General features: G+C 46.1%; 2 protein-coding genes and 1 long non-coding RNA gene across 3 annotated transcripts in view; 2 read left to right on the forward strand and 1 right to left on the reverse strand.

The window, feature by feature from the left end:
• LOC309358826 overlaps window positions 1-9,657 on the reverse strand; it is a 46,225-nt gene extending 36,568 nt beyond the window's left edge. Inside the window, exon 1 of the long non-coding RNA XR_014163646.1 lies at window positions 9,485-9,657. This is a non-coding gene — a long non-coding RNA (uncharacterized lncRNA). The remainder of the gene's footprint in view (window positions 1-9,484) is intronic.
• On the forward strand, window positions 5,333-11,393 carry LOC309358691 (protein S100-A3-like). Its single transcript, XM_081892080.1, has 3 exons — window positions 5,333-5,503; window positions 8,016-8,186; window positions 10,018-11,393. The coding sequence occupies exons 2-3, from the start codon at window positions 8,040-8,042 to the stop codon at window positions 10,180-10,182; spliced, it is 312 nt and encodes a 103-aa protein (XP_081748206.1). The 5' UTR covers window positions 5,333-5,503; window positions 8,016-8,039; the 3' UTR covers window positions 10,183-11,393.
• A 274-nt stretch (window positions 11,394-11,667) lies between these two features.
• Window positions 11,668-21,476, forward strand: LOC309358677 (protein S100-A4-like). The gene is made up of 3 exons (XM_081892062.1): window positions 11,668-11,825; window positions 18,168-18,327; window positions 21,111-21,476. The coding sequence occupies exons 1-3, from the start codon at window positions 11,752-11,754 to the stop codon at window positions 21,273-21,275; spliced, it is 399 nt and encodes a 132-aa protein (XP_081748188.1). The 5' UTR covers window positions 11,668-11,751; the 3' UTR covers window positions 21,276-21,476.
• Window positions 21,477-21,934: the final 458 nt, after the last annotated feature.

Below are 21,934 nucleotides of genomic sequence, written 5' to 3' on the forward strand. Positions count from 1 at the left end.
ATAGATAGATGATAGATAGATAGATGATAGATAGATTAGATAGATTAGATAGATTAGATAGATAGATGATAGATAGATAGATGATAGATGATAGATAGATAGATAGATAGATAGATAGATAGATAGATGATAGATAGATAGACAGACAAAGAGATAGATGATGAAAATGATGATAGATATAGATAGATAGATAATGATGATAGATAGATGATAGATAGATAGACAGACAAAGAGATAGATGATGATAATGATGATAGATATAGATAGATAGATAATGATGATAGATAGATAGATAGATAGATAGATAGATAGATAGATAGATAGATAGATAGATGATAGATAGATAGATGATAGATAGATTAGATAGATTAGATAGATTAGATAGATAGATGATAGATAGATAGATGATAGATGATAGATAGATAGATAGATAGATAGATAGATAGATAGATAGATAGATAGATAGATGATAGATAGATGATAGATAGATGATAGATAGATAGATAGATAGATAGATAGATAGATAGATAGATAGATAGATAGAGATAGATGATAGATAGATAGATGATGTATAGATAGATAGATAGATAGATAGATAGATAGATAGATGATAGATAGATAGATAGATGATAGATAGATAGATATAGATAGATGATAGATAGATAGATGATAGATAGATGATAGATAGATAGATACCCCTCCATGATATCTTAATTTTCAATCCACATTCAGAGAATTGAATTCTCCCAGCTCTCATCTGGGACAGCTTCCCTCTTCCTCAGTCTCACGCCCTGAGAAAATCCACCCAGACCTGCCTCTCACTGGTCTCTTCTTCTGTTCCATCACCTCTCTGTGTGCAGAAAGATCTGACATTTCTCGGTGCAGAATATAAAACTGTGGAATCCCACCCCCCTCCCTCCATAGGTTAGACACCCCATATTTCCAAATAAAAATGTCACTTTGTAACACAGGGCTCCCATGAAAGGCAGCCTCTCTGCCCATGAAGAATTGGGAACTGTGTTTGTCTTGGATAGAACTTGCATGTTTCTTTAAAAACAAAAACATAACCCACCAACAAACTTTATTCCATTAAAAAAAAAGAATGACACCCACAGAGCAGAACCACTGAGTTAGTTCCCATTTTTTTTAAAAAAGAAGAAAAGCCCTTGCTCAATTTTTCCATAGTTTTCCCCAAAACAAAACTGTTGACTCTCCTTCCTGCTTTCTCTTCTTATACAACCACCAGCCTACTTCCTGGTTCCACAGCAGCACACAAAATCTCTCGGGAGGAGCCAATTCACTTTTCCAGGGCACTTAAAAACAAATTAGCTTTAGATTTTTACACATTTCTCATATAAAACTGCATTGCACTCAGGTGGGCATAATTCTGCTGCATTTATAACTCTGACATGTTGTAATTGACAGAAAAGTTCATGAGCAGAAGCCAGAGAGAGAGAGAGAGAGAGAGAAGAGAAGCATATAATTTATCTTCGTCCAAAAATGACACGTTATATGCACACCGGACACTATTTTTAAGACAGAGTGTTCTTGCTGCTTTGTTTAAGGGCAAAAGAGGGGAGGTGTTTTGTTTCCCCCCCTATTCTGATCTCATTCATGCTTGGTTGGCGGAGAGGGAAACATGCCTGATCTTAACAGGCCTCCTGTGAGATTATTTAGAGCACAATCCTGTACACACACTTCCCTGGTAGTGGGTCCTACTGAAGTCAATGGGGCTTACTTTTGAGTAGACAATCCAATGTAGGCTTGGGCTCTTTGTGCGTGTGCACATCACATAGTTGGACTATGGAACTCACTGCCACAAGATAAGGAACTCACTGCCACTGGCTTGAGAACTCACTGCCACTTGACTATGGAACTCACTGCCACTGGCTTGAGAGCAGTACATGTGAAAAGGATCTAGGAGTCTTGGTTGACCACAAACTTGACATGAGCCAACAGTGTGACGCGGCAGCTAAAAAAGCCAATGCAATTCTGGGCTGCATCAATAGGAGTATAGCATCTAGATCAAGGGAAGTAATAGTGCCACTGTATTCTGCTCTGGTCAGACCTCACCTGGAGTACTGCATCCAGTTCTGGGCACCACAGTTCAAGAAGGACACTGACAAACTGGAACGTGTCCAGAGGAGGGCAATCAAAATGGTTAAAGGCCTGGAAACGATGCCTTATGAGGAACAGCTAATGGAGCTGGGCATGTTTAGCCTGGAGAGGAGGAGGTTAAGGGGTGATATGATAGCCATGTTCAAATATATAAAAGGATGTCACATAGAGGAGGGAGAAAGGTTGTTTTCTGCTGCTCCAGAGAAGCGGACACGGAGCAATGGATCCAAACTACAAGAAAGAAGATTCCACCTAAACATTAGGAAGAACTTCCTGACAGTAAGAGCTGTTCGACAGTGGAATTTGCTGCCAAGGATTGTGGTGGAGTCTCCTTCTTTGGAGGTCTTTAAGCAGAGGCTTGACAACCATATGTCAGGAGTGCTCCGATGGTGTTTCCTGCTTGGCAGGGGGTTGGACTCGATGGCCCTTGAGGTCTCTTCCAACTCTAGGATTCTATGATTCTAAGCAGTGGTGGCCATCAGCTTCAATGGCTTTAAAAGAAGATCAAACAAATTCACGGAGGAGAAGGTTGTCAATGGCTACTAGCCCACAATGGAGCCTGTGCTCTCTCTCTCCCATGTGGCAGGCAGTAAATGTTTCCAAATACAGTACCAGTTGCTGGAAACCGCAGCAGGGGAGGTTGCTGTGTGCTCAAATCCTCCTCCTCCTCCTCCTCCTCCTCCTCCTTCTTTTTATACATTTTTATTGGTTTTTTTAACATATCATTTCCAACAATCATATAACATAACTTCTTATACAATATTTTAGACTTCCGTCAACACCTCTGATGATTTTCCATTCTTTATCACTTATTCTGCATTTCTTAATTTCTCTATTACTCCTAATTATCATTCACTAATAATTCTCCTCATAGTCTTTCTTGCAATATTTCAAATAGTCCTCCTTACAAAACTTCTTGCAGTCCTACTAGCGTAATTTGTTGATTACAATTGCTCTTCAAATAATTCATATACTTCTTCCAATCTTCTGTAAATCTCTGGTCCCGCAGGTTTCAAATCCTTTCTGTTAATTTATCTAATTCTGCATAGTCCATCAATTTCATCTGCCATTCTTCTTTCATCAGTAATTTTTCAAATCCTGCTTCTTAAGATCTTACAAATTTACCTGGCAGTAAATCCTACCAAGTTCAATGGGGCTTACATCTGCGTAGACATATATACTGGTATATGACTGTACTGCTTGAAGACACTCGAACTCAGGACACAAGGGAGAAACGTGCAAAGAGGAAGACACACTTGGCAAACCTACACCATGATCGACTCCCACCCGGAAACCTATGTCCCCACTGTGGAAGGACGTGTGGATCCAGAATTGGCCTCCACAGTCACCTACAGACACACTGTTAAAACCGTGTTCATGGAAGACAATCTTACTCGGCTACGAGTGATCGAAGAAGAAGAAGAAGAAGAAGAAGAAGAAGAAGAAGAAGAAGAAGAAGACTGTACCATCAAGGGATCTTGTTTAAAGTACCTATGTACCACTCTTCATACATACGTAGCCCAATAAGAATTTACATTTTTTTAAAAAGCAATTCCATAATTAAAAGACTCCACACACCTGCACAAAAACCCCTCTGAGTTTAAAACAGAAGCACTTTCAGAATTCACCCCAGTGAAAACACACATTCAGTCAGAAGAAGTGATAGCCCGGTCGCATTGCCCAGGCTTTTCTGATACAGGTGGACTTCAAAACACCTGTACCATGGCTGCTGACCAGGTGATTGTCATAGTGAGCCTGCTCAGTCCAGCGGAGACTCACCGATTAGGGAAAGCGGGGCATTGCCCCGCTGCCCACAGTCTGCCCTCAACCAGCCCCCACCATACTTCCTCCTCTTTAGTCTTGGGCCACATTCATGCCAGATTTCCAAAGCACTACGATGCCACTTTAAGTAGTCGCGGCTCCCCCAAAGGATTCTGGGAGCTGTAGTTTAAATAAGGTGCTGTGAGTTGTTAGGAGACACCCCTCTTCCCCTCCTGAAACCGCTCTGGGAATGGTAGCTCAGTGAAGGGAATAAGGACCTCCAAACAACTTCCAGTATCCTTAACCAACTGCAGCCCCCAGGATTCCTTGGGGCAAAGGTGTCACTGTGCATCCTAGGACCCACGTACCTACAGGACCGCCTCTCCTGGTATGCCCCGCAGAGGACCTTAAGGTCCACAAATGACAACACTTTGGAGATACCAAGTCACAAGGTGGTTAGATTGGTCTCAACTAGGGTCAGGGCCTTTTCAGTACTGGCCCCGACTTGGTGGAACGCTCTATCACAAGAGACTAGAACCCTGCGGGACCTGACATCTTTCTGCAGGGCCTGCAAGGCAGAGCTGTTCCACCTGGCCTTTGGTTTGGATTCAGTCTGACCCTTATGTTTCCCTCCCCTTATGATTTTGATCTATGGGCTACTATTAAAATTGTATTTTAACCTGTATTTTAAATTTGTCTCTCCCCCCCCCCCCCACTGGGACGCGGTTGGCGCTGTGGGTTAAACTACAGAGCCTAGGGCTTGCCAATCAGAAGGTCAGCGGTTCGAATCCCCATGACGGGATGAGCTCCCGTTGCTCGGTCCCTGCTCCTGTCAACCTAGCAGTTCGAAAGCACGTCAAAGTGCAAATAGATAAACAGGTACGGCTCCGGCGGGAAGGTAAACGCCGTTTCCGTGCACTGCTCTGGTTCGCCAGAAGCGGCTTAGTCATGCTGGCCACATGACCCGGAAGCTGTACGCCGGCTCCCTCGGCCAATAAAGCGAGATGAGCGCCGCAACCCCAGAGTCGTCCACGACTGGACCTAATGGTCAGGGGTCCCTTTACTTTAACACACACCCCCACTTATGTTTTTATTGTAATTATACTGGTGTTAGCCGCCCTGAGCCCGGCTCTGGCCGGGAAGGGCGGGGTATAAATAAAAATGTATTATTATTATTATTATTATTATTATTATTATTATTATTATTATTGGCGTACGATGCTGCTTTAAATGTATGGTGCAGATGGGCAGAAACAGACTGAAAATGACAAAGGAATTTGAAACTGCAGGCAGGGAAATGTACCCGGTACCTCCTGGGCAGAAAACCATTTTGAGAAAACGCGGTGCTGGGTGGAATAGCAATTTGAGAAATGAGCTTGGGGCTTTGAGGGTGCCAGACAAAAGCAGTATATCTTCTCCTGAAGCAAGGAAGGGTGTGGATCAGGATCAGGTGGTGTGATGCAACTGATGGGTGGGTCACCTCTGTTCCCAAGGCCTGCCTGTCTGGGCGCAGGAGGGCTTGGCGGCATTGATAGGAGCAGCAGAAGGCAATTCTGGACAGGTTGGGAGACTTGAAGCTCAGCCTTCCTCCTGCACCACAGAACTTGAGACTTGGGAGATCTCGGTGGGTATTATGTTGCTACCTGTTTTTGTGTGTGGAGGGGAGAGAGTTGCTGATGCTTTTGTTACATGTCGGTGTCATGTCTTGCTATGTCTAATGTGGCTCAGCCAGAGGGGAGGAGAGACAGTCTCTGGAAGAAGAAATCTTCAAGGATTCACTCAACAACCCAAAGGTCTATCCACCTCTGATGGCTATGGTCTACCTCCAATGTTGAGGTTCTCAGCTTCTGAACACCAGTGGCTGAAAACCACAGGACCGGAAGAGCTGCTGTTTTGCTCAAGTCCCACTTTGGGGCTTCCCTTTGGGTGGCCACTGTGAGAAAGCCACTTCCTCCTTAAAAGGAGGTGGTGTTGTGGGCTTCATGCCCCCACCACACGCTCTCAGCCTTCGCACTATTGAGGGAATCCCCGGCTGCATCATTCCCTGGACAGCCAATCTGCTGGCTCGGGGGGGCGTGGCCTGCCCTATTTAACATTGGTGCGGCTGGGGGAGCTCCCTCTTTTGCGGCCTCCAGCTGCTCTGGTTTCCCACCCTCCCGCCCTTTAAGGTTTTCGTCTTTGACCTTGCTATGGACCTTGGTTGGTCGCCATTAAGGGGCCTGGTAGGAATTTTTTCCACTTGGGAAATTGGCACCAGCCACTTGGTTTTTCGCCTACCTCGTAGCAAATCGTCACAACTTCCTTGGTATTGGCGGTTAGGCATTGGTATTGTTCTATAGATGGAAGAGGGGAGGTAGTGCCATCACCTGCCCCACATATTGAAGGGTAGTCCGTTAAAGGATTCCGGGGGGTAGTGCTGTCCGAAGCCTAGGGAGGTGAGGGCCTAAGGCACACCCCCGGGCGGTGACCCCAGGGGAGTTCCTAGTTGATGTGCATCAGCAGGACTCCCCCTACTGGTGGTTAACCCTTCCGGACTTCAAGCGGATGGGCTGAAGTCGGATAGTCAGTTAGGACCAATGCCTAAGCCAATACCGCTCATCACCTGTAACCAATAAAGTTGTGGCCATATTTAGCCCATTAACCTTAAATAGCTGTGTTATGTGTCTTTATTTCCACTGGGGGGGGCGGGAACTCGCCATGCAACAGGATGCTGGACTAGATGGGCCATTGGTGTGATCCTAGCACCGCTCTCCTTGTGTAGCCTGCAAATGGTGGACGTTGCTGTGATGGCCACCAGCCTAGATGGCTTTAAAGGGGGATAAGACTAAATGATGGAAGCTCACAAGGCTCTCAGAGGCTACTAACCCTGATGGTTATGTTCTGCTTTCTCTGCTGGAGGCAATATGCTGGGAATCGCAAGAAGGGAGAATCACATAGATGGTGGACTTCAGGTCTGGGGATGATCACAGTCCTCCAGGCCTCTCCATCCGGTCCTTAGGTTTAACAGGCCATGCCCGTTCTGTCTATGACACACACCTTCCCACCTTCCCAAAGCCATGTAGAAATAAAAACCGGAGAGCCAGTGTGGTGTAGTGGTTAAGAGCGGTGGACTCGTTATCTGGGGAACCGGGTTCGCTCCTCCGCTCCTCCACATGCAGCTGCTGGGTGACCTTGAGCCAGTCACACTTCTCTGAAGTCTCTCAGCCCCACTCACCTCACAGAGTGTTTGTTGTGGGGGAGGAAGGGAAAGGAGAATGTTAGCCGCTTTGAGACTCCTTCGGGTAGTGATAAAGCGGGATATCAAATCCAAACTCTTCTTCCATCCGTGTTTTCTTTTTTTATATATATAAAAATTTTTATTGGTTTTTAACATACAAAATTATAAAACATACCATACAATTTATCACAAATACATTCTTCCATCAGCAGCTCTGATAATCCTCCGTCTTAATCACTTCTTATGCATTTCCTAACTTAATTATGCCTTTACATCTCTTAACGTATTGTCTCTCCTTCTCCATTTTTACAATATTTCTAATATTATTCCTCACAGAACTTCTTGCAAACCTACAAACGTCGTCTGTTCATCACAAATACTTTTCAAATAATCCGTAAATTTACTCCAGTCTTCGGTAAATTTCTGGTCCCGCCGGTTTTGGATCCTTCCCGTTAGTTTGTCAAGTTCCGCATAGTCCATTAATTTCATCCTCCGTCAGTGTCTTCAACTGGCTAGAAGGTATCCTCTTACTTGCCTGGGTGGAGGGGGATAATATGGGTAGGTTGATGTTATTCTGCTCACTTTCTTTCGCTTATGGCTCCACCCACCTCTGGCATGCCAAAGGTTGCCAAAAAGGAAATTTGGTACCCCATTCCTGTGGTAGATCCCTAGCAGAGAATCTGTGGCCTTCCAGAAGTTGCTGGACTCCAACTCCCATCATCCCCAGCCCTGTCCTGGACACATGTCCCAACCAATCAGGGACTGCCTATTCAACGCACTGCTGACCTACCTTTGTTTACATTTTTTATTTCTACATGGCTTTGGGAAACGTCGTTTGAGAAGTGATGCAAACGTTTTGTCCTTAATCAATGCATAAAAGTGGCAAGCCCCTTCATCCAGCCGTCTCTTCGCCTTGCAGGGCTGTTGGCCAACGGAACCGGCGATGGAGCAGTATCAGACGCTGGAGCAGGCCCTCGGAGGGCTGGTTTGCACCTTCCAGCGCTACTGCCGGAAGGAAGGCGACAGACACACACTCAGCAAAGGGGAACTGAAGGACCTCTTGGAAAACGAGCTTCCCAGCCTGAAAACCGTAGGTCTCCTTCCATCCCCATTCTCGGTCTCCTGAGCATTATGGGATGCAGATGGAATTTGTTCTGATCCATTCTCCACATTTTTGCAGCTGTATGTTTGTGTGTGTGAGAAAATCCTTATGAAAATTCATCAGAAGTCTGCCTGTTTGGAAGGGAATTCTGAATGCCACCAGTATTTTTTCTGTGAAATGTGTATTTTGAGGTGCCTGGGACAGTTTTGTAGATTTCCAAATTAGCCCTGCAAAGGGGACTTAGTTGATAGGTGGTATATAAATAGTTTATTATTATTATTATTATTATTATTATTAGCAGCAGCAGCAGCAGCAGCATCAAAATTATCATTACATCATCACACAGGATAGCTCAGTTGATAAGAAGATGTGGTGTGTGATTTTAAGATTCGTTTATTTGGTTTTACAAATCAGTTTTACAGTCACATACCGAACATACAGCATAAAAACAAAATTCCAAGGAATCTCTTGGACTTTCCCCCTCCCCTTAGTGGGTTCTATGGTTAATCATTTCCTCCTTTCTCTTTTATGATAATCCAAATTTTTTACATCTCTGTTACGTCCAAAATTCACCATTAAACTACAAGTGTTATTCCAGTCCTACTAAGATTTTAAACTGTTTACAATGGTTTTCAAGATAAATTATAATTCCCCTCCCCCCCATCCTTTATTAAAATTCTGGTGTTCCTGATTTCTGATTCTTCTGGTCATTTTTGCCAATTTGGCATAATCCATCAACTTGAGCTGCCATTCTTCTCTGGTAAAGAGTTTATCTTCTTTCCATCTCTGGGCCAATAACATCCGCAAAGCCATGGTTGCTTACATAAATAATCTTTTCTGCTCCCTTGGGATTTCAGCACCTAGAATTCCTAAAAGAAAAGCTTCAGGGTTTTTAGAAAAAGTCATTTAAAACTCCCCCCCAACTCATTATAAGAACATGAGGTTCTTAATTTCAGGGTCGTGTAAGGTTAAGAATAATTATAATTATACCCTGCCCATCTGGCTGGTTTGCCCCAGTCACTCTGCATTACAGGGCGGTTGGATAGACCTCATGGTTGCTTCCAAGTCTACAATTCTATGATTCTATGATCATCTTGTTGTTGTTATTGTAAAGGTAAAGGTAAAGGGACCCCTGACCATTAGGTCCAGTCGTGGCCAACTCTGGGGTTGCGGCGCTCATCTCACTTTATTGGCCGAGGGAGCCAGCGTACAGCTTCCAGGGCATGTGGCCAGCATGACTAAGCCGCTTCTGGCGAACCAGAGCAGCGCACGGAAATGCCGTTTACCTTCCCGCTGGGTGGCACTGTGGGTTAAACTACAGAGCCTAGGACTTGCTGATCGGAAGGTCAGTGGTTCGAATCCCCATGACGGGGTGAGTTCCCGTTGCTTGGTCCCTGCTCCTGCCAACCTAGCAGTTCGAAAGCACGTCAAAGTGCAAGTAGATAAATAGGTACCACTCCGGTGGGAAGGTAAACGATGTTTCTGTGCGCTGCTCTGATTCGCCAGAAGCGGCTTAGTCATGCTGGCCACATGACCTGGAAGCTGTATGCCCGCTCCCTCGGCCAGTAAAGCGAGATGAGCGCCGCAACCCCAGAGTCATCCACGACTGGACCTAATGTTCAGGGGTCCCTTTACCTTTACCTTTAGGGGGGATATAATAATAATAATAATAATAATAATAATAATAATAATAATAATAATTCTTTAATGATCCCTCATTCACTGATGGTGATGATTAGGCTGATAATTCTGAAAGGGACCTTCAGTCCCCGATCATTTCTCTCCATTCTCAACCATTCCATTTCTTTTCCTTTCCTAGCTTCAAATAAAAGACGGTGCTTTCGAAGAGTTGATGGCATTGCTGGATACAAACAAGGACAACCAAGTGGACTTTGAAGAGTACATCCGCTTCATCGCGGCGGCCTGCACCTTCTTCCACGACTTCTTCCGGGACAGCCCTCCGGTCCAGCCCCGACTGCTATGAAAACCAAGATGGCGCCCCAACTCACCCAGGGTTGCAAAGCAGGTTCCTCACCCCAGTTGGAAAAACCGTGCCAGGAAGTCCCTGTGTTCATCTCAGAAATCTCGCGACAAGTCTTCTTTCTCATCAACTGTGTCTTTATTTCATTTTGTTACTTAAGTCGAGAAAGCAGTTTTGAGCCTCAAAAAAATGGGGAAATATAACAAGAAAAAATGGCTTCTGAAAGGATGAAACAAAAAGTAACAGCAACACAGTGGAGCTACAAATCCTTAGCATCTCATACCTCTGAGGGAAAGGGCCTCAAAGTTAGAACTGTAAAATGTCATAGAAATGTTATATAGTGGTACCTTGGTTTACGAACTTAATCCGTCCTGGAAGTCCATTCTTAAACTGAAACCGTTCTTAAACTGAGGTGCGCTTTCCCTAATGAAGCCTCCCACCGCCGGTGCCCTTCCACCGTTCGGCTTCCATTCTTAGACTGAGGTAAAGTTCGCAAACCAGAACACCAATTCCGGTTTTGCAGAGTTCGTAAACCGAATAGTTCATTAACAGGGCTGTTCATAAACCAAGGTACCACTTTATATACCAAGGATCATGGGTGATTGCTGTCTTGAACTGTCTCCGAAAACCGAGCTGTGAGAGTGGAAGTTGAATGTGTCAGGAGAGGCTACTAGATACTTTCAGACTTATCAGTCTTAGACATTTATATAATAATAATAACAATAACAACAATAACAATTTTGTTTTGTTTTATTATTTTATTATTTTTATATCAGACTCGTTACCCCAGTCACTCTGGGCAGCTTCCAGCAAAATACAGTGGTACCTCAGGTTAAGTACTTAATTCGTTCCGGAGATCCGTACTTAACCTGAAACTGTTCTTAACCTGAGGCACCACTTTAGCTAATGGGGCCTTCCGCTGCTGCTGTGCCGCCGCTGCACGATTTCTGTTCTCACCCTGAAACAAAGTTCTTAACCTGAAGCACTATTTCTGGGTTAGCGGAGTCTGTAACCTGAAGCGTATGTAACCCGACGTACCACTGTATTAAAAAGCATAACCTCAAACATTAAAACAAAACCTTCCCTGCCTTCAGATGTTTTCTAAAAGACAGATAGATGTTTATTTCCTTGACATCTGATGGGAGGGCGTTCCACAGGACAGGCGCAACTACCAAGAATAAAAATAATTTTACCAGCGGACCTGGTGCATTAAAGATGCATTTGTCATCATTTCCCATTGCTTATTCTTTTCCCTTCTTCTGACTTGCCAGCCTTGCTTTCCCTCCCGCTTCTGTTTTCTGGAACTTCTCTGCTGGCCTTTCCAAACCTGGCATTCGAAGACCGTTCTTTGCCAGACAGATGGAAAGAATCGGTCTGGGAATTTGGAGAGAGGGCTGCGGGGATGAGTGCAAAAGAGGGGCGAGGCAGCAGTCACAAAGGCCTTCGCATCCTCACCAGCCTCCCCCCCAAAAAACACACCCTGGGGAGATCCTCATTGGTCTCTTTCTGAACCCGGTGGGTGTTCACTTTTCGCAACCGAAATAAAAGGCCAGATTTGCCGAGGCTTTAAATATGGCTCGAGTTGTCACAAGCCCTCATATCCTGCCCTGTAGCCTCCTCGATCGCTTCGGTGTTTGGTTGCTGTGGTAAGTCTTGTTTGTTATTTTTACATGCCTAGTCTGTTTTTCTAAAAAAATTAAATTAAATTAAATAGAACAAGGATGATGCTGTCTTCCTGAGGCCATCAGTTTCAGCCTGACCAGAGTCCAGAGGCAGTTTCAGAAGTGCAGAACTTCCTTGTGGCTTGGGAGGAGTAGCCAAATATGCCCTGCTCAGAGTAGACCCACAGGAATCAGTGGGTTTTTTAGGGTGGTTAACCAACTAGGTTCTACTTAGAGCAGACGCGGTGAAGTTAAGGGACCACAATTCGCCGTTGAGCTGTAGTCAATGGTAGCCTTACTCAGAGTAGACCCACTGAAGTTAATCGACACGAACTTAGATTTCTTCATTGCAATGGCCCTGAGCAGAATGTGGTTGGATACAACCCCATGCTGATTAATTTCTGTGGGTCTGCTGTGAGGAGGAGTGACACCGGCTGCAACTCAACGTTACGTAAGTCCATTGATTTCAATATGTCCATTTCGGAGCATGAGTCTTGATGTGGGATCTCGCCCACACACGAGAAATCTTGCCCAGATCTTAAAGCTACCAGCCCTGGAAAGGAGCTTCAAGTCCCCAGATGTTCTTCAGTGTTACACCGGTATTCGATAGGTGTAAGAACAACTGTTTTCATCCAAAGCGGACCTATTTTGCAGAGGTGCGATTTGTTTCTCCAGTGCGTGACATGCACGGCAATCTGCTAGCAGTCGCTGAGGAAATGGGCGTCGTGTCTCTCCACTCCCTTCAGCCAGTCTTAACTCAGGTAGCAACAGAGCAGAACAGCGACTCTACACGACGCCTCTGATTCCTACGCAATCCAATATGCTTGCAAAGGGCTGTTATTCAGCAAACAGAAAAGGCCAAACTCTGCATGCACTCAGGTTCCCAGCATCTAATGGCCGTGGGTTTGTTTTTATAGCAGGCACGGCTTTCTCTCCCCATCCCCAAACAGCACTCTGCACATGCTCAGTGAATAAAGGGTGTGGCTGCCTAGGTCTGTCTATCTATCTATCTATCTATCTAGGTCTATCTATCTATCTGTCTGTCTATTCATCTATCTATAAAGTCGTATCTCGGAAGTGGAACGGAATCCATTCCGGAAGTCTGTTCGACCTCCGAAACATTCGTAAACCAAAGCGCGGCTTCTGGTTGGCTGCAGGAAACTCCTGTAGCCAATCGGAATCCTCAGAAGCCCCATCGGACGTTCGGCTTCCAAAAGAACGTTCCAAAACTGGAACACTCACTTCCAGTTTTTTATCGTTTGGGAGCCAGAACGTTCGACTCCCAAGACGTTTGGGAGTCAAATTACGACTGTATAACAGGACTTTCCTACCAAGAATAGCATTCTGTGCATGCTCAGTTTCCCAGTGGCTAAAGGGTGTGGCACTGATTCTTTCAGAACCTGATAGTTGATCCTAGCCTTTCATTTCAAATGAGGAGTATGGGTGTGACAGCAAATATTCCCCTCCCAGAGCTGCAATTGCCAGTTTCACAGGAAGAGAGGTGGATTGACTGTGGAAATTGGGGCTCTGTGTGGAGAATTGGGGTGGAGCTGTCACCTAACTACTTTCAGCAACCCTAACAAATGACGTTTCCCAAGATTTTTGTGGTGTAGAGGGGCTACTTAAATAAAGAAGGATGCTTCAAATGCTCCGTACAGATGGGACCTCAGGGGTTTGTGTGTGCAATTTTCAGCGCAATCCTGTGTGTGTCTGTCCTGCCCTATCTCATACTGCGCATTCAGCTGATCACGAAGAGACTTTTCTCCTTGTGGATCACGATCAGCTAAGTAGTGAGGGGGGGCGGATTCAGCTCAGTTTGTATTTAAAGGCAAACAAACCTATATAACCCACTCTCTCCAAAATAGCACAAACCTTTGGAAATTCGCACTTCTTTGAATTTTGCTAGGCAGTTCTCCAGCCAAGTAATGTGTACACCCCCCCCCAAAAAAGGCATAGATTAGGGGAATGTGTGCCTTAAAATGTGTTAATCCATGAAAATAGAATGCATTATATTAGGCAAAACGACCTCCAATGATGTGTCTGTTGGGGGAAATTTTGCACTAAGTTGCTGACGAATTTTCATGAGGGGGAAGCAAGCTCAGGCGTCAATTCTTAAAATTTTTTTTTAAATGGTTTTTAACTGGGGATCAAGGCAGAAAGCTGATGTGGAAATGTGGAGTGCTGAACGTAAAGTTGGAAAAATAAGGAACTGAGGGAAACTGAAATGGGCTGATTTTCTCATCCCGAAAACGGCCCCTCCCTCCAGGTAGAACCCTCTAGTCATGAGGACTGGCCTCTTGACACTTAACTCTGAAAGGTGTGCCAGAACATGCACATGATGTGCTTTCCTCGCCCCCTGCCCTCCAAAACCAGTGACTGACTGGGATCAAGAGGAAGAACCATAAGTTTAGGGGACAGGCGTATCACCTCCACCCAAATAAGTACCCTTTGTGGAGTTTCCCCCTCCCATCTGTTTTACTCAAGCCTCCTCTAACTTTGCCACCAAATTCTACTACCGATTCTTTCATCATGACTCAGAGTTTCCTCTTTCCTTTTTCTGCCATCTCCAGATTCTGTGGTTGACTAAAGCCGGGTGTGGTCTTCCTCCGGCAAACCTCAGTCTGGAGGCGATGAAAAATAAAAATAAAGTGATGTCATCCACCTCATAAGTTTATTGTTCTAGACAAAGGCTTGCATTAAACAATAGCGTTGATAAAATAATACAGAACGTACACCCGTCGCGTAAAAATCCATAATATAAAAAAGACTTTCCTCAGCGTTAAAACACAGTTTCCCTTCTGCATCTCTGACAGCTGCTGTTCTAATATTACCTTGCCTTTTTAAAATCCAATTTGCCAACCTCCATGATGTAAGAGAGAAAGGTTACCAGAGACACCGACAGACTGAAATCCAGCTTGACTCCAGATTAAACCTCCAAATCACCACAACAATTTATAGTGATTTTCTTTGACTCCTTTTTCCTGATTTTTCCCGCCCCCCAGCTAGTGCATAAAGGGCCACTCTGTATGTCTTATTGTCACTCAAAAGAAACCAAACCATTTCTGTCAGGGTGGGACTGCTTGCTTGTATGTGCAAAGATTTCAGAAAGCGAACTCTTGGGTCTCTCTATACAAGGGACAGGCTAACAGATAATGAGTGATGTCATCCATGTCATCCACCTGAGGCGAACCAAAAATACAAAGTCTGTTTGATTGATGGATCTTGTTGAAGAAGAGTTTGGATTTAATATCCCGCTTTATCACTACCTGAAGAAGTCTCAAAGCGGCTAACATTCTCCTTTCCCTTCCTCCCCCACAACAAACACTCTGTGAGGTGAGTGGGGCTGAGAGACTTCAGAGAAGTGTGACTAGTCCAAGGTAACCCAGCAGCTGCATGTGGAGGAGCGGGGAATCGAACCCGGTTCACCAGATTACGAGTCCACTGCTCTTAACCACTACACCACACTGGCTAGTGACCATCCAAGACTGCAGTGGGCATCACTTGGAAATGCAACTCAGCCAAAGCATTTCTTGTCTGGCAAGAGTGTGGTCAGATAATTAGCTCTTTTCTGGAGAGCAGATACCAAGGGGAAAGCTGGTTGTGGTCGGTTCCTTCTGGATTCTATCCAGAAAAGGCAATCCTTTGGTCTATACTTACTCCTCATCGAAGTAGAGCTCAGTTCTGGGAAATAATAATAGTCTAAATCATCTTGACAAGCTGCTTTCCAGAGCTGGTTATCACCCAATTCCATATCACAGGAAAATGCTCAGTAGGTATAGGAGCTGTTTTTAAAAGGTAGTTTAATTGAGTGCAGTCTGCTCTTGCCTTGAATGTTGGTCACATGGATTCTTTACTAAGAAGAACTGCTAATATTCCTGATGGCAGAAGAAGTGTTTGGATTTGATACCCCACTTTATCACTACCCAAAGGAGTCTCAAAGCGGCTAACATTCTCCTTTCCCTTCCTCCCCCACAACAAACACTCTGTAAGGTGAGTGGGGCTGAAAGACCTGCATGTGGAGGAGCGGGGACGCGAACCCGGTTCCCCAGATTGTGAGACTACCACTCTCAACCACCACACCACACTATAGCTTGCAAAAATATGCATTCTGCAGCATTTACAGAATTTTAATAAGCGTTCAAATCAGAGCTCCAGATTTCAACAACATAGAGCACTCAAGTAAGAACTTTGCTACCAAATATCTTTAGGGCAGGTTCAATCACCTGCCCTGCGCTGTTGCAACAGAACTTCATCAATGCCCCTATGGTTTTCTCTGCTTTGATTTTCACTGTCTCCATATGACACTTCCAAAAGAGGGTTTCGTTAAAGAGTACACCCAGGTTTCTAAATGAGCGCATTTGTCCTCTAGCTTGCTGATCTAAGCAGCAAAGGTAAAAAAGGAAAAGGTCAAGGACCCCTGGACGGTTAAGTCCAGTCAAAGGCGACTCTGGGGTTGTGGCGCTCATCTCACTTTCAGGCCGAGGGAGCCGGTGTTTGTCCACAGACAGCTTTCCGGGTCATGTGGCCAGCATGACTAAATCGCTTCTGGCACAATGGGACACCATGACAGAAACTAGAGCGCATGGAAATGCTGTTTACCTTCCCACCACAGCAGTACCTATTTATCTACTTGCACTGGTATGCTTTCAAACTGCTAAGTTGGCAGGAGCTGGGGCAGTACAACAGGAGCTCACTCCATCGTGGGGATTCGAACCACCAACCTTCTGATCAGGAAGCCAAAGAGGCTCAGTGGTTTAGACCACAGTGCTACCTGTGTCCCTTTCTAGGCAGCATTTATACCTAGGACTATGTTTGCCAAAAATCATACTGTTGGTCTTAATTTATGGATAGGCTTTCCTGCTTACAGTATGTGCTGAACACCTCCAAGAGATTTTTTGACGCCCAATCGGTAAAGAGAGAGGAGCACTAAATCATCTGCGTACATCACTATTGAGATCTTTCTGTCCCTAATTACTGCAGCGGGGAAGTTTGCGTTGGCTAAATATGGCACCAAATCGTTAATATAGACGTTAAAAGAGCGGGAGCCAGAATGCAGCCTTGATTCATTCCTCGTGATGCTTTAAAGGCATCAATCGTACAACCATTTAAACATACTCTGACTCTCATTGCTGTATTGCTTCATAGCTCTTGGATCTATAGCAGACATCTGCAGTCGATGTTGGCAATTTGAAATTTCTCCCACCGCCTGATCTCACTTAATTTGAACCCTAGGCCACCAGTTCCCAGAATTTGTCTCTATCCTCTCTTTTCCATTAGAAGAAGTCCCAGCTCCTGCCACTGGGCTTTTGTATGTTCAGTTTCTTGTTGAGCAGACTCTTGTATCCCAAACTACTGTACGCTTGATCAAAATCTGCATGGATCCTCTGGTGGATTCTTACGAGAATCCCCAATTGTCTTAGCCAAAACTTTCTTAGCTGCTTTGCATTGACTTGTCAACGAAGGATAGACTATAATGCAACTGACAGCGCTTGCACCATGCTTCAAATGAGTATATTGACCCTTAGATATGTCTACATGACTCCCATGTTGTTGATGTTGTTTAGTCATTTAGTCGTGTCCGACTCTTTGTGACACCATGGACCAGAGCACTCCAGGCACTCCTGTCTTCCACTGCCTCCCGCAGTTTGGTCAAACTCATGCTGGTAGCTTCGAGAACACTGTCCCACCATCTCATCCTCTGTCGTCCCCTTCTCCTTGTGCCCTCCATCTTTCCCAACATCAGGATCTTTCCCAGGGAGTCTTCTCTTCTCATGAGGTGGCCAAAGTCTTGGAGCCTCAGCTTCAGGATCTGTCCTTCCAGTGAGCACTCAGCGCTGATTTCCGTCAGAATGGATAGGTTTGATCTTCTTGCAGTCCATGGGACTCTCAAGAATCTCCTCCAATATATAAATTATGTTGCAATACAAATTCCAACCATTTGGGGCTCAGAACTACAATTCCCAGAGTTCCCTGGGAAGCAAAAGGGATTGCTTGTCAAACCACTCTGGGAATTGAAGTTCTGGGAGGGAGGCGGGGTGGGTCACCTAACAATGCTCAGCACCCATAACAGCTCCCAGAATTCTTTGGGGCAAGCCATGAGTGTTTAAAGTGGTATCACAGTGATTTAAATATCTGGTGCAGAAGGGAGGAGGAGGAGCAGGATGGGGACAATGGCGGAATTAGTTGGCTCCGCCTCTCCTGGGCTCTGGCTCCGCCTCCCATTGGCTTCCCTGTTTTCTGCCCAGCCAGTCTCAATGGGCAAGTGCCACCGCCATCCACGACCTGACCGGCTTTCTCATTCCCAACCCGCTCTTCTGCCACTGCCAGGTTCCGAGAGCATCCGAAAATGGCGAGTCCCCTGGAGAAGGCCCTGGAGGTGATGGTCACAACTTTCCACAACTACTCCGGCAAGGAAGGAGACAAGTTCAAGCTGAACAAAGCAGAGCTGAAGGAGCTGCTCTTGAAGGAGCTGCCTGGGTTCCTCGGGGTAAGTCAAAGGAGGGGACCTCGATGTGGGAGAACATCTCCTTCGCAAGAAGGTCCCCTGCAACTCCAGGGAAGGCTGCAGAAGAATACCTTCCTGAAATCCTGGATAGCTACTGGGCCATGAGGACTAGAAACTTACATTATTTTTCAGGGAAGGGTGGCAGCTCAGTGGTAGAACATCTGCTTTGTGTGCAGAAGGTTCAATCCCTGCCATCTCCAGGTGGGGCTGCAACAGAATCCTTTCCTGAAACTCTGGAGACATGCTGCCCTTTATTCTAAACCATGAGGACTCGAATCTCTGGGTAATCCCTGATTGGTTGGGATGTGTGCCTAGGACAAGGGTGGGGAACTTGTGGTCCTCCAGATGAACTACAACTCTCATCATCTCTGACTGATGGGTGATGGGGCTGATGGGAGCTGGAATTATTATTATTATTATTATTATTATTATTATTATTATTAATAATAATACCCTCCCCAGCCAAGGCCGGGCTCAGGGCAGCTAACAAGCAATAATAAAAACAAGTTGAATGAATACAACTTAAAAACAAGATTAAAATACAACAATTAAAATACAACATTAAAATATTAAAATGCAGCCTCATCACAGGAGGAGAAAGGAAAAAGAAAGAGGGGGAGGGAATCAAATCAGCTCCAAGCCAAAGGCCAGGTGGAACAACTCTGTCCTACAGGCCCTGCGGAAAGAAATCAGATCCTGCAGGGCCCTGGTCTCATGAGGCAGAGCGTTCCACCAGGCCGGAGCCAGTGTTGAAAAGGCCCTGGCTCTGGTTGAGGCTAATCTAACTTCCTTAGGGTGTTGCTATTTATGGACCTTAAGGTCCTCCATGGGGTATACCGGGAGAGGCGGTCCCATAGGTACGAGGGTCCTAGGCCGTGAAGGGCTTTAAAGGTCAAAAGCAGCACCTTAAATCTGACCCTGTACTCCACCGGGAGCCAGTGCAGCTGGAAAAGCACTGGGTGAATATGCTCCCATGGCAGAGACCCCGTGAGGAGCCTCGCTGCAGCATTCTGCACCCGCTGGAGTTTCTGGGACAGCTTCAAGGGCAGCCCCGCGTAGAGCGAATTACAGTAATCAAGCCTGGAGGTGACCGTCACATGGATCATGAATACAGCAACATCTAGTGGGCCCACAGACTCCCTATCCCTGAACTAGACTGGCAATTGCCTTTCCGACATCTATCCCAATTGCGTCTTCTAATGCAGAGCTGTGGGCTCTCCAGTTGCTGTTGGACCACAACTCCCAGCATCCCTGACCATCAGCCAGTGCCTGCTGAGGCTGATGGGAGCTGAAGTCCAACCACATCTGGAGGGCCACAGGCTCCCCATTCCTGCTTCATACCTCTGCGTGTGCATTTAATGGGTGATCCCTGATTGGTTGGGACATGTGTCCGGGAAAGGGGTGCGGGACCCTGCAGCCCTCCAGATATGGCCAGGGATCCACCTCCCTTCATCCCTGACCATTCTGGCTGGGGCTGACGTGAGTTGGAGTCTGGAAGGCCACAGACTCCCCGTCCCTGGGCAAGACCAAACTGGCAGACGGGTGTGCCTTGCGCTCCAGGCCATTGGAGCAGTCTGATGGCTATGAGTGTCCTCCATCGTCCTCCATCCATGTGGAGGCTATACAAAAGCCCAACGGGGAAGCAGGGCGCATAAGCAAGGCAGAGAGACAGACGTAATTGAAAGGTGTGCCTTTCAGCAACCCTTTACCAAGGCAGCAGATGGCACTACTTACCGTATTTTTCATTCTATAAGACGCACCAGACCATAAGACGCACCTAGTTTTTGGAGGAGGAAAACAAGAAAAAAATACAGTGGTGCCTCGCAAGACGAAATTAATTCGTTCTGCAAGTTGTTTCGTCTTGCGATTTTTTTGTCTTGCGAAGCGCGGATTCCCTGGGTATTAACGGTTTTAAGAAAAAGGAAACAAACTCGCAAGACGTTTTCGTCTTGCGAAGCAAGCCCATAGGGAAAATCGTCTTGCGAAGCAACTCAAAAAACGAAAAACTCTTTCGTCTTGCGAGTTTTTCGTCTTACGAGGCATTCGTCTTGCGAGGTACCACTGTATTCTGAATCCCATAAACCAGAACAGCAAGAGGGATCTGGCTTCTGTGATAGCCTCTTGCTGTCCTGGCTTCTGGGATAGCCGCGTGAAGCCTCTTCCAGGCAGTGGGAGGAAGGCTCCCCCAAGAGCCGCACTCCCTTTAAAGAGTGTGTGGAGTGTGGCTTTTTCCTGAGGAGGGAGAAGGGCAGCCCTTCTCCCTCCTGGGGGTAAAGCCCCCAAGAGCCTCACACATGCTCCACGGGGCTCTTTAAAGGGAGCGCTGAGCAGAGCCTCCCGCCTGCATTCGCTCCATAAGACGCACACACATTTCCCCTTACTTTTTAGGAGGGGGAAAGTGCGTCTTATAGAGAGAAAAATACGGTACCTCAATAATTAAAAACATGTACATGCAAAAAGGTTAGTCCTTCTCTGGATCCTAGTCTCTGGGGCTAGAAGAAGCCCAGAGTGGCTGGGGCAACAGGGAACTACCCCCCAATGTTTACTGCTGAATCGGAATGAATGTCAATTGGGTTTTCTGCAAATCGGCATTCATTCTGATTCAGCAATAAACAGCCGGTTTCCTCTGCGAAGCTGGTGAGACAAAAGCTCTCGCACAATGCAGCAGCGTCGGACAGCCGCCGTTCCTTCCTGGCCGCGTCGTGGCAACCCCAGATCTCTTTTTAAACCTCCCCCACCAATGAAATCCAACCTCCCTCCCGCAGAAAAAGAAGGACGAGACGAATTTCCAGAGGATCATGAGCAACTTAGACAACAACAAGGACAACGAGGTGGACTTCCAAGAGTACGCCGTCTTCCTGGCCTGCGTGGCCATGATGTGCAACGATTTCTTCCAGGGCTATCCCGACAAGATGCCCAGGGGCAAGTGATCTGAGGGGGGGGGCAGAATCAAGGGCAATTGTGGTGTCTGTGCAGGCCGGAGACCTGGGAGCTCAGCCTCGCGCCTGTTCTCTCCTTCTCCCTCACAAAGGCCCCATCGAGGACGCCTCTCTGATCTGGAGGCTCCGCCGTGAAGGAGATTATTCCACGCCTCTTTCTCTTTCCACAATAAAGTTTGCTTTAAAACTTCACTGGGTTTGTTTCATTGCTGCTGCCTTCTCTTTTCGGGGGGAGAAAAGGGAGGCAAGATTAGAAGCACAGACTCATACAAGGACATAGTTGAGAAAGACCCTGAGGGTTTTCTTGTTGGCTATTTTACAGATTAGTTGCGCTGCAGAAGGCGTGCTGGGGAGACCACACATTCCAGAAATGCAAAATAACTTTTGCTAGGTTTTAATAACAAAAACTCCTTTTACACTAAATTACAATATATCAGGGGACGCGGGTGGCGCTGTGGGTTAAACCACAGAGCCTAGGGCTTGCCGATCAAAAGGTCGGCGGTTCGAATCCCTGTGACGGGGTGAGCTCCCGTTGCTCGGTCCCTGCTCCTGCCAACCTAGCAGTTCGAAAGCACGTCAAGTGCAAGTAGATAAATAGGTACCACTCCTGCGGGAAGGTAAACGGCATTTCCGTGCGCTGCTCTGGTTCG

Source organism: Podarcis melisellensis (genome assembly GCF_964234715.1).
Source record: "Podarcis melisellensis genome assembly, chromosome: 16".
Classification (NCBI taxonomy): Eukaryota; Metazoa; Chordata; class Lepidosauria; order Squamata; family Lacertidae; genus Podarcis; species Podarcis melisellensis.

Excerpts from the sequence above, each read along its gene's own strand:
- LOC309358691 (XM_081892080.1), top strand. The coding sequence starts at position 8,040 with ATGGAGCAGTATCAGACGCTGGAGCAGGCCCTCGGAGGGCTGGTTTGC. Across the intron at positions 8,187-10,017 it reads AGCTTCCCAGCCTGAAAACC|CTTCAAATAAAAGACGGTGC; the intron begins GTAGGTCTCCTT and ends TTCCTTTCCTAG.
- LOC309358677 (XM_081892062.1), top strand. The coding sequence starts at position 11,752 with ATGGCTCGAGTTGTCACAAGCCCTCATATCCTGCCCTGTAGCCTCCTC. Across the intron at positions 11,826-18,167 it reads TTCGGTGTTTGGTTGCTGTG|GTTCCGAGAGCATCCGAAAA; the intron begins GTAAGTCTTGTT and ends TGCCACTGCCAG. Across the intron at positions 18,328-21,110 it reads AGCTGCCTGGGTTCCTCGGG|AAAAAGAAGGACGAGACGAA; the intron begins GTAAGTCAAAGG and ends TCCCTCCCGCAG.